Source organism: Leptinotarsa decemlineata, unplaced genomic scaffold, assembly GCF_025532065.1.
Source record: "Leptinotarsa decemlineata unplaced genomic scaffold, Ldec_3_MD MMD2_P_RNA_scaffold_11, whole genome shotgun sequence".
NCBI classification, from domain to species: Eukaryota; Metazoa; Arthropoda; class Insecta; order Coleoptera; family Chrysomelidae; genus Leptinotarsa; species Leptinotarsa decemlineata.
The window spans coordinates 4,013,285-4,026,607 of NW_027412525.1; the positions used below are offsets into that span (position 1 = coordinate 4,013,285).

General features: G+C 31.9%; 1 protein-coding gene across 2 annotated transcripts in view; it reads left to right on the forward strand.

Annotated features, from left to right (window-relative positions):
* Positions 1-13,323, forward strand: part of syd (JNK-interacting protein syd) — a 63,797-nt gene that overhangs the window by 47,788 nt on the left and 2,686 nt on the right. For both annotated transcript variants that reach the window (XM_074170036.1, XM_074170043.1), the window contains one exon: positions 2,934-3,062. In XM_074170036.1, the coding sequence (XP_074026137.1) occupies positions 2,934-3,062 (129 nt within the window). The remainder of the gene's footprint in view (positions 1-2,933; positions 3,063-13,323) is intronic.

A 13,323-nucleotide genomic window follows, 5' to 3' on the forward strand; every position in this document is an offset into this window, starting at 1 on the left:
GATTAAAGAACAATCTGGATTTGGGGAATCCCATTCATGTGAAACTTCACTGCAATTTTTAATCTCTTCGTGGAAAGTTGTCTTTCTGGATTTCAAAAGGGCATTCGAGACGGTCAACATTGAGTTACTTTCAATGAAATTAAATAAGTATGGACTAGATAATAAAGTATTGAAATGGTTCACAAATTACCTCATATATCGGAAGCAGCTAGTTAAATATAATCAAGTGACATCTAGTACTTTAAATGTATTTTCTGGAGTCCCTCAAGGGTCATTATTGGGTCCACTGCTATTCTTGCTGTACATAAATGATATTGTGATACGTGTTAAAAGGTGTAAGATAAAACTGTTTGCCGACGACACTATGTTGTACTGTTCTGGGACAACTAATGAAATCTTAGAATGTTTGAATGAGAAACTATTGAATATACACGAGTGGTTATGTGACAACGGCCTCAAGTTAAATGTTAATAAAACAAAATGCATGTTAATAGGTAGCAAATATCGTTTGAGACAACTGCAAGATGAACAGCTGTCATTGAATCTTTATATTGATAATGACATCATTGAAAGGGTAACAACTTTTAAATATCTGGGAGTGGTATTAGATCAAGAATTGATCCTTAATGCGCACTGTAGTTATATTCAGAAGAAAATAGCCACGAAAATTCATCTTTTATATAGATTGAAAAATAAAATAAGTGAATATGCAAAATTAACAATTTATAAATCAATAATAGCACCCCACTTTGACTATTGTAGTACATTACTCTATTTTGTGAGCAATGAAAATCTAAACAGATTACAGAAGCTTCAAAACAGATCCATGAGGGCAATATTAAGTTGTAATAAACACATGTTGGAAACACTGTCTCTTATGTCTGCTAAACAAAGGATAACAATGAATATGCTAATATTTATATTTAAAATTAAACACAATATGTTGCCAAATTATCTGAGTGATCAGTTAACCTAAACAAGTAGTATTCATACAGAGTCCACTAGAAATAGAATAGGAAATTTTTATATCAACAGAGAACATATAGGTTGTGATTCGTGGTATAGTTCTGGTCTGATTGCATTTAATAATTTGCCAAGTCATATAAAAAGCTATGATTCATTAAATTCATTCAAAAGAAAATGTAGTGAATATATTTCAAGAAATTGTAATCAATAATTCTTCTTGTTTTCTAGTTTCTTGTTTTTTAAATATGACTTGTCTCTAATTTTATATATATATATATATATATATATATATATATATATATATATATTTTTTTTTTATTGTTTTGTATTTTATAAGTGACTGACTGTACTATGAAGAGCATTTTGCTAATAAAGAGTAATAATAATAAAACAAATACGGAAATCGAACTATACAAACACACATTTGACTCCTGTGGTATCGGTAGTACTACCTTAAATAAAATTCGGAACGATTCCTTATGGAAAGAAAATGCGTGACAACTCCTTAAACATTGTACAACTGATATCTCGCCAACAAATAGGTTGAAACTTTTGAAATTCATAGGGTTTGTGATTATAGTGTTCATTAAAGTATTCCCAAAGGTAAATAGAACTATAAAGTGAATATTTTTCGAAAGAACATTTTCTTATATATTTTAAACGTTATCTCAAACAATGAAATAACTATAATCAAATGGAAATAACGAACAAATTGATGCAATCTATTCTGATTTTAGTAAAGCTTTTGAGTGTGTTAATCGTAATCTATTGTTACAGAAGTTAGTTTCCTTAGGTTTTTCCTATTTTATTACTCACTGGATAGGCGATTATCTCAAGAACAGGTCACAGGTAGTCAAAATGAAAAACTTTGAATCAGAATGAATCTACCTTCTGGAGTGCCACAGGGCTCTCATTTGGGACCCCTGCTGTTAACCCTATTTATAAATGATGTTGGCAATTCAATTCTTTACTGCAAATTCTTGCTGTTTGCTGATGACCTGAAGTTATATCTGCTTATCAAAGGAAATGCTTCTGTATAACGTTTGCTAGAGTGAATAACAAAATCGTATTCAACTATGTTCTTCACAATGTCTTTTTAAAACGGCTCAATGAAATAAAAGATTTGGGTATAATCTTTGATATGAACCTTTCTTCATTCATCACCCACATCAACACCACCATCAATAAAGCTCTGAAACTTCTTGGTTTTCTCTTCCGAAATTGAAAGGATTCTTTACCTAGCCTATATAAGATCTATTCTGGAGTATGCATCACCAATCTGTCCTCATTATACTGTACATATAAATAATATTGAAGCAATGCAAAATTTATTCCTCAGACCTGTTGCCTTCAATTCTGACCTCACAGTTGGAGAATATAATTATAAGGATATACTTGATATTGTGAATTTTCACACCCTTTTTTTTCGTAGAACAAATAACGATATCATTGCCTCACTTATCAGGTGACATTAATTGTAATGATCTATTACATGAAGTCTCATTCTGAGTACCTGTTCTTTCAACTAGGAACAATAATCTTTTTCCTGTCCCTAATCACCATACAAACCATAGATACTTCTCACCCATGTCGAGGTTTATGCGAGAAGCCAACCGTCTTAATTGCGACATTATAGGTAGAGATAACCAACTGGCATGATGATTTTAGGTTCATATCATTTAAATTTTATATATTTACATTGATACATTTATACATATATCAAGTTTAAGTTAGTTTTAAGGAAATACTGTATTTGTATTATTGATTTTTCCTCATGGGGATTACCCGTATAAATAAATATACAAAGTAAACACTGCTACGAGCCCAAATAATAAATGATTCTCTAGTTCCTACTGTATTTCGGAATCAAACAACCAACTGTGTTTTGCCATAATTTATGCGGCCTCTAATACTCGTAATATTTTTGTTTTTTATTTTCCTTTGACTCGAATATATACATTTTGTAGGCATGAGTGCAGCTTCTACACCTTCTGAAGCAATGTCTGCTTCAGTATCATCTACCGGGAATACTTTGAAACAACCGTCGGCTATGCTGGTCATTTCCGGTGGGGAAGGATACGTAGATTTTAGGATTGGTGAGTTTTATTGCATGTTTTGGGTACTTTTGGCTTAGTCACTATTTTTTTCTTCTGCATGCACTGTCCCATGATACTTTTGCTTTAGTAGAAAGTTTTTTTTAGAAACTCTTTGTAAGAAAAAGGATTCCTGGGAATAGAAGGTAGTTCCTATATGTAAATTTGAGAAATGTGATTATGCTAATATTGTGTTTTATAGTTATTAACATTCGTGTCTCATGATTCCTGATATTACATTTTAATTGACATACTTAACTTTGATTTATTTCATTCATTAATTGGCAAGTTGGTAGATAACTAATTGGGTGTCACTCGTCATTTCATCGTGAAATACTTTTATATTCTTCAGAGTGATAACACTTAGATTTAAACAGAAGAGTACCGTATTGAAATTCCATAAAACAAAATAGAAGTTACACTTTCAATGTATGGAAAAACAAAATGTTGTAATTTTAATTTCTGTCTTCAACATGGGAATACATGGACAAAATTTTCTTTCAGCAATTTTTTTCTTGAAAAATGAAAAGATACCATGGGGTTTGACATATGATGAAATAAATCTAGAATAAGAAATTTATAATTTTTCTGTCAGAAAATATTCAATTTCTCGTAATAGGTTGCAATATCTTTTATAATATATTAATTTCACATGGTATATCTTTCATTCAACCATTTCTTAGTTGTTAATCACATAAGAATATGAAATTGAGGCAACAGTATGAAGTTCTCATTCACTTGAATGCTGTCACTTTTTATCCTGTCCAAAATAAGTAAGATCCCTCACTTAAGAATTCCTTTGTGATTTTCATAGGTTATAAATACTGCTAAAATGGTCCATAAAAAGCCTGCTGGGGAATAGGTTCCAACAATATTCTCAAAGATAGTATTTGTTTTGATTTTCTGACATTGCATTTTTGATTTCATTTTGAAATATATGTAAAAGCATTTTAACATTTTATTTGGTAATTTTTCTTCTTACCTGACAGGAAAAATATAAATATTAATCAGTTCATTTTAAAGTTATATCTTGAAAAATTGTATATTGAAACAAAAAGATTTGATTATACTGTAAATTTTGACTAAATTGCTCAGGATTCAAATTTTAAGTTACACCACAAACATTGCCAATGAAATTTTATAAAGTTTATTATTATATAGTTGTTCAGAGGTAACTAATTCAAAGTGACCACATTTTTTCAATCCTCTCACTTGAAAACAGAAATGTTCAATTAAATTAGATTTCAAAGAATGTAAATTAGATTCTGATCGTTTAGTAACTTAAGAACGGATTTTAGCATGATACTACATAAGCTGTTTGTTCAAAAACAGTGGGGTGAAATTTCATTTTTCTTGAAAAATACTTATTTATTCATCAATTTTTTTTGGTCTCCTTCAAAGTAGTTCACCTCAGATATAATAAACTTGTGCCTGCGTTTTTTCCAATCCTCGAAGCAGTTCTGATATGTCCTTTTTAGTATGTCCTTGAGCTCTTTCAGTGATTCGGTTTTTATCTCCCCAATCGTTTCAGAACGCCGTCTTTTCATGTGTTGATTCAACAGGAAAAAGTCGCAGGGGGTGAAGTCTGGTGAATTTGGTGGCTGAAGCATGATTATGGTTTTGTTTTTGGCTAAAAAATTACGAACAAGCAATGACAAGTGAGCAGGTGGATTATCGTGATGCATAAGCCATGAATTGTTTTTCCATAGTACCGGAAGTTTTCTTCTTATTGTTTTTCGCAAACGGCACATATACCATATACCTATGATTCGTCACCAGTTATGACTATGACCCATTTAAAAATCTGGATCGCCGTTGAGGTAATTCAACAATTACTGAGCGATGCTCATGCAACGCCTTTTTTGGTCAAAATTCAGCAATTTTGGAACTTTGCTGTCAGATGCTTCATGCCCAAAATTTTCGAAAAAATTGCATGGCATGAGCCAACCGATATGTCGATATCTTCAGCAACTTCTTTTATATGATTATTCTTCATAACAATTTTCTTCACTTTCTTAACATTTCTGTGAAAAGCTTGTAGGACAGCTGAAACTGTGAAAATATGTTCGAGACGAGTGTACCAACACAAAAAAATTAAAAATTGCTATTCGAATGCCCGCGAAATTTGAATATTCACTTTATTTTTTGAACAAAGCAATATCACATAAAGAAAAGTATAGCTACAACTGAGTATTCAGTCCCAAAAGTACTTGACTATAATCTTGATTGGTGTGAAGAAAGTTCTTCCGGTGGAAGTACCAGCCTTGGATAACTTCAAACTCTGCAGACTCTATCCCAGTCACTCTGTTGAAATGGTTGTTTTATCTGTAGGAGTTTTTTTTTGGAATTATACCGTCCCTGATCTAGAACCTCAAAATCATAGTAATTTGCCATACTTCAGCAATAGTCTTAGTCAGACAAATGCAGAAGAGTGCCTTTCTTGTTTATTCTCAGGATTCTGACTCAATGTTCGCCTCATGGTGTGGGGAGTGGTCATTGGTCATTCTTAGTATCGGAGCTTCGGTGAAAAATTCAGATTAGCATAACCTTTTTGGTAAAAATAATATTAATAATGAAGTAGTACGGTGGTCACCAAATAAGTGAAAATAATGGTAAAGAAAATCAACAAAATTGTTCAAGATGATCATCGACATTGCTCACTGAAAATCTAAACATTAGAAAGCTGTGGTATTCTTGTAATGGAACAAACACAGCTTCACGAAGATAGTTCCCTCATCTGGATGATGTTTCACACCAGTGAAGCTAAGTTTTGCAAATTGGTCTCGTATTTCATTTCCCAATGGAGAAAATAATGGATTCAAAGAACACGACAATCAGTTCCAAAGAAGGCCAAGACAGTTCTATCTGTTGGCAAGTCATATCGTTACTTTTCATCATTTTAGATAGATATATAGATTTTATTTAAACTGCACGATTAGATCATTCACTTGCCTAAGGCAGCGATTGAGTGGAGACTCTGATCGTGTGTCTGGAGAAAGGAAAAAAATCAACGGCGTATGTGATGGAATTAGCCAATACTTGATGAAAATCCATTCAAGTAACACTTTATTGTGAAATTTCCACTGCAGTATCAAAATGCTTAAGGAAGCTATTGTATAGAGAAACACGTGTTGCAGTTTTGCAAACTGTCCAGTGAAAATCTCACAAGTGTTATGGCGTATATGTTCAAATTTTACAGTCATTTCAGTTATGACAAGAAAAATGGTTTAATTGTTAAAAAAAGAAAATAATTCATGAAGAAAATGAGTGCACCATTTGACACATTCATTATAGTGATGGCCAAAATTGTTTATATTTTGAATTACTTCTCACGTATCTTATTCATCAAATTTGCTCCACATCTCAGCCACTTTTGATGCTTTATGAAGCTCAAATCAGACCTTTTTTGGAGTATTTTTCTCATGTATGGAGCTCCGCCCCCAAACATACCCTGAAGTTGCTGGATTCCATCCAGAAAAGAGCCATCCGCCTGATTGGAGACGCGAACATCACGTGCAACCTTGATAGCCTAGAATATCGAAGAAAGGTTAGAGATTTGTCTCCCTTCCACAGATACTTTAACGGGATGTGTTCAAGTGACTTGGCATATTTGATTCCACCAAGAGCGGTACATATCAGAAATACGCGACGGACTGTGGCTGCTCATTGGTTTGAGGTTCATCTTAGTACACCTCGAACTTCCCTGTTTAAGAACTCTTTTATCTGGAGAACTGCGTTGTGTGGAATACACTTCCTGAGAACGTTTTTCCAAATGGATTTAATCTCCAGCGATTCAAATCCAAACTACTTTCACACAGGCAGTATTGAAAAGTATTGAACATCACTGGAAAAATACAATGCAAGCAGGTTATGTTGAAAAATATCTAAAATTTTTTTGGTTTTTAGATCTAAAAACCTATAAGCCATGTTTAGTTGGTTAATAAATATGACACCAGCTAGTAACTTGTTACTAACTGCTATATATTAGCAAACCAAAGACTGTTTTTTCTAAGTAGGCATTGAATTTTTTTTTGTATACCAATAACTTGAGCAGGATGTCTCAAAACTCTCTAACATTATATTGGATTATATCAGAGCCCAAAAGTGGTACTAGCCTGGTCAGAATGCAACATTGGAAATCTTCTGCCTTTATAAGGACAACCCTACAAGACATGTTGATGGCGACTCTTCTTATAGAGACATCACGAGATCAATAGAAAATTCAAATCACGAATATCAAGAATAAACGAAAATCCCAAAGCCAAGCTTTGCCATCAATTGCCAAATGAGAATTTGCTTTCTGCCTCTTTTTGGCTAGCTGTGGAAGTTGAAGAGATAGGCAGATGGCGAATTTTTATTCAGTGGTTTCAATTGGAACTTGGCTTCAAACTTAGTGTTATGGAAATCCGATATTCCGCTATAGGGCTCTGTAAATGTTTTGATATTTATGATATGGAAGGCTTAATTGAGAATTTGTACTAACAAAGAAATGATATGGGCCTCAAGCAATGGTTCAAAAAAGACATATTCTTCCTTTTTATTTAATTATATATAATTTTTTGTCAGGGAGATGGACCTTTTAAAAAGTTAACTGTCGCAGTGCTATCTAACCTTACATCATTGTGATGAGTTAGGGTAACGGAAATGTGGTCATTTCATCTTTTGCTCTACCACTAACACCTGTATACTGATTCCTATCCAAATAGTCATGTTTCTATTGTGTTCATCGACGTTTTCAGAAGACGATAATGAACCCAGAGATGGAGCCTCACATCTCCTAGTGTGGCAACTATTATCTGATATTCCTGGGAATCCTATGGGGTAGGTTGACAGAGATTTATTTATTGTTTTGCTGTAGGTCATATGTGTTTTTTTTTTTTAGTAAAATAGCATTGGATATTCAGTTAGTACTGAGTTATTTTCAAAATAAGATGAATAATTTTACAGTGAAAATGAAGAAAAATTAATATACAGTTAATGATGAGCTGGGCTGTTTTATTCAATATATTTTGATCAATTTGGAAATAGTCGATAAACTCATGAAAAAACCAACTTCTTAAATATTGATATTCAGTTGATGGTATTTTCTTTTCATGTATAATTACGAACAAATAAAGAGTGAAAGTATGGGTAGTGACAATCAATATTTTTATTTTCCAATAAATTTTTCAGTTTGAAGATTCCTGTATATTGATATATTTTGTAGGTTTAAGTTGATATCAAACACTTTTGAATGAAAGTGCAATATTAAAGGAATTTCTCTTCAAGAGAATTCCAAAGATCAGTTAATTCAAAAAGGAATATTTAGGTGCTTCTGGGTACAATTTAACAGACTACTTGGGCAACAAAAGATTACAATGCTTCATGAATAAAATACGATAATTGAATAGAACTGGCCGATACTTGATGAAAATCCATATTAAAAAACATAAAAAAGTAAATGCTTTCCAAGTTAGTGAAAGTTTCTAATAAAGATGGTAGATCAAAACTATCGTTATATTATGTGGTATTGATGGATATTTTACTGTAGATTCAATACACACACAGTTTCGAAGTGACTAAAATCTTAAAAGCTGAAAAACACATATTTTTTCAATAAAAATACTTCTTACTTCTTTTATGAACAAAAAAAAAACAATATGGTTCAAAAATAAAACTCAAAGATATATTAATTGATGCTTTTGAATTTAGTTTTTATCTTAACTTGAATTATAATTGAAATATTTGTTATTGCTTCACATTGTTCATTGTGTTAAAATTAACTGCTGCTCATTCTCATTTGAATTGATTTAATTTTTGGATTGAGGCTATTTGTGATGGACATGAAAACGAATTGAGAATTTTTCTGTGGCTGCAAGATTTACAGAATTCTAATATAGGTTGATGTTTGTAAAAAAATTGTCAGTTGAAACGTTTTTCAAGTTCAATTATGGTCCAGTTCAAATTGTTACAAATTGCTTTTAATGTTTCATTTACTGTCAGATTAGTCATCAAGAAAAATATTGAAATGCAATAATAATGTTATATTTTATGAACAGGGGATAGATTGGATCCCAATAAATGTCCATGGTGTCCGCCATACGTGGCCGATCTTGAAGGGAAGTTTATAAACTTTTTTTTTTTTACAAATTTTTACTTTAATGCAGAAGGTTGATTTTCAGAATGGTGCTAATTAATAAATTATAATTATATAAAAAACTTCCATACACTATGAATAATATTCTTTAAACGACATTTTTTTGTAGAGGACTCAATATTTTATACTGTGTTTTGGGTTTATAACCTTCCACAATCTGAAAAAATTAAAGCTGAATCAATAGAGAATCTGCTGATGTGTAGTGAAGGGCAAACTGAAAATTTATGAATACATTAAGTTACTGACTAATTGGACTTGCCAGTAGTTTATATCAACTTTTCGGGGTGAACTTTTCAGTTTGCTCTCTACTACACTTCAGCATATTCTCTATTGATTTAGTTTCCATTTTTCCAGATTGTGGGAGGTTATAGACCAAAAAAAAAAACTATAAAAAACTGAATAAATTGTGCATAGAAATGAAAATTGATTACCAGAGTTAATATCGATCCTATCGGCCATTTGTGGCCATTTCAATATTAATCTCTTTTCTATATCTTTATATCCATAAGAAAACAGTTCCACTAGTGTTTAGCAAATAACTTCACTCACGGTTTCAAATTAAACTGACATAATTTGCAATTAGGCAGTGACTTCTATATCATCTGAGCAAATCAAATGTACAGGTTTAGATTGTAATTGTTGAATTTTCAATAACTCATACAATTTTTCTATTTTATTCAAGTCTCTACATTTCAAATCTGTTCATTTTCCAGAACAATGGAAATAACTGCATATTGAACAAAATCAGTCATATTTATCATGCCAATACTTTAAATTCTGATTCATCTAGCTCAACTCCTTTCACAGTTTTAGCCAGTATGAGTTTTATAGAGTCCACGTAAAGGTGCTGTGATTACATCAATTATTCATAATTTCAATAGATTCATTTACAATTAATTAATAAAGTTTATCACTCCTGAAAATATAAACCTTTCAATTAAGAGAAAAAAGTAATTATACAAGGAGCAAAAATTTGGCAATTACTCGCGAGAATGAAGTTTGATGACGCAAAATGTAGGCTTGCATCATAAATCATTTGAGTGAGCAATGAAAATGTCTGATGAGTAGGATACTATTTTTTTTCTATGACTCGTATCAGAAATTTGTGTTGGTTTCCGGGTTCTACCGTGGTCTTTGGTTACAATCTCCAAACGTTTCAACTGCAACTGCGGCAAGCATCTTCAGTGGCGTGGTCGAAGTACTCTTCTTGGACGTATTTGTCAGTTGATTCCATAGATTCAGTTGATTCCATAGTTTCAGTTGATACAGATAGAAGAGTACTTCAACCACGCCACTGAAGATGACTGACGTAGTTACAGATGAAACGTTTGGAGATTGTAACTAAAAAAGACCACTGCCAAACCCGGAAACCAACCAAAACATTGACGCCAGCTGTGAAAGCCTACATTCCAATATCATTAAATTTCATAATCAAAAGCAATTTATTGAAAAATACTTTCTATTATTGTTATTCTAGTCAATTTTGAATAATTTGAAAACTGGATAGTTGAAAATTTGAAAAAAAAAATGGCGTCCAGTAGCATTTAAACCTAGAACTGTATTCTACCAACTACTCTTGGAAGGTGTGTATGACAAAAATTGCCCTCAATCACTCATTCTTCTTTTTGAGTTCACGTTTTTATCCATGTTTTTCTTTGGAAACTATATATTTTAAAACGTACTGTCAGTTCAATGATGAGGGAACATATTTTGAAGTGGATAATTTATCAATTGCAACTTGATGATAATTGAAAACAGTCGCAAAGTTGACACTTTGAGTTAAATAAAAACAACTTGAAACATCATGTTTGAAATTCAGTAATAGTGGAATTGCATTAAATATTTTCAGTACTCGTGGATTCTACTATGATATTAAGAACAGTTTGGATTTTCATAAAAAATAATAATTGCTGAAAATGTTTCAATTTCATTTTTTAAACGTGAATTTTGCACTGCAATTTCGTACTTTTTTTTTTCAAGATTCTTTTCGTCAATGTTTGGTCATAGACGTATTTCTGACTTCTGCATTATAGTAACTAGGCTTGAAGTATTTGCCACCTTTTCACCATAGCTGATTTAACATTTTCTAATTTTTGAGTTTGGATTTGGCACTAACACACCAATCACAATGTAGCTGGCATAGTTATCTTTCGCCATGAAGAAATATTATCTTTCTAGTGTAAATTTCTATTAAACTGAGATAAATAATTTAGCCTTTCCTTAATATTCATTATTTCCAGTCTAACTAAATTTCAGAACCCTATAATAAATAATCTCCTAAACTCGTAAGAATTATATTGGTGATTTCCTGATTTCAATTTTTACTATAACAGGTCATGAAACATAAAATATTTAACCAATAAATATTTTGTATGAACACGGTGTTCAGCCTGGTAAAAAGAGGAAGTATTCATTTATTTGTAACATGCCATTATTATATTTGTTGAAAGTATCTACACAACGTACCTACACATTGGGTTCTGGTAAATACATGCCGGAAAACAATTACTTACCTGGCTAATACCACGATGGACGTTGAATTATATCCGAAAAACATTTAAGAAAGATACCTCACGCAGGTTAGTCATATAGATGTTTCTCGTTTATCCAGCAGCAGTACCATGCTGAAGTCAATTGAGCATATCACTTCCAGACTGATTTAAGAGATATTACCTTTCACCAGCGCAGGAAAGATTCGACACAAAGCAGTGTGCCCGAGTCTCAATTGACTTCAACGCGGCTCGATTGCATGTATGAAATCTTCGTCTAAGGGAAAGATTGTTAAGTAGTAACAGCTCCCTCTCATGACCAAAGCCCCAAGTGGGGAAGAAACATCCTATGTACGAATACTCTAACAGAAATCAAGATAAGTCTGAAGATTGTATTCAAGATAATCAAATCTTTGAATAGATTGTTCCATTCTGGTTGTATCTAGGTATGTTGGTAGACATGAATGTTTCGAGATTGCATTTCGAAATATTAATTTTCTTATAGGAATGTATCTTGATACAGTCTTTAGACATATTTTGAAAAATAAAGTGAGTGAATCAGTTGTAAGATAAGCCCTATTGTAAACATCTGATTTAGTTATTATCTGTTTATTGTCCCTCATCTCCAGTTGACTTGATATTCTAAAGTATAAGTTATCAACTTTGAATAACAATCAGAAAAATTGTCTAAGTACTGACAACATCAAACCACTTGATACAGTCACAGAATAAAAAAATAGGATATCAAATTACATTCAAGGTCAAAATGGATTCAAGATCATTAAATCTTTGGATGTATTGTTTCATTCTGGTTCTTCGGGAAGGCAATGAGTAAAAGTTTTTCGTCATTTTTGTACTATTCATTAGGAATTACTATAGAAAGCATATACATTTCATGAAATGTTGATCGGTTTTCTACGTTTCTTGAAGGGTGGAGATCAATTTTCTGCGACGTCAAGATAATTAATTCACTTTCTAGAAGTTTCACCATTCCAGGTTTCAAATAGATTTAAGTAATATTTGATAGTTTGAGTAAGTCATGATGTTGTAATGCTTGAAGAGGACTTCTTTTGATTCGCAGCCTTTCAATATAATGTAAATGTTTAAAGAATATGAAAACCACCTAGATGATCATTAGGTACTCAAGTTTGAGAGATGAAGATATCTTTTGAAGTCTGGATTACAAAACACATTGAACTGTTGAATGAAACTGGCCGATACTAGATGAAAAGTCATATCAGAACTAATACAGATGAACATCTCACAATAAGCTGTGAGTTTGTTTTTTTAACAATTGAAATGTGTTCAGTAGAAGCAAAATATCTGGGCCAATGGAGTTAATGTTTTGCATCCGAGAAATCTACTACTACCAGTAGTTCATTATTGTCACATGACACATCATTTACCAGAATCTAAGCCTCAGATTTTTCTTGGCAAAGCACTTGCAACAATAAATAAGGTACAGTCACTAAATTAGTTGACAAAAAATATGAAGAATATTCAATAATAATAATAATAATAGAATTTATTCATCAATCAAAGGTTATACAAGGCAATATACATACACATACATAACACTTATCAGACTAGTCAAAAAAGAAAAGAAGGTATCTACAAATAAGTTGTTAATCGCAAACAA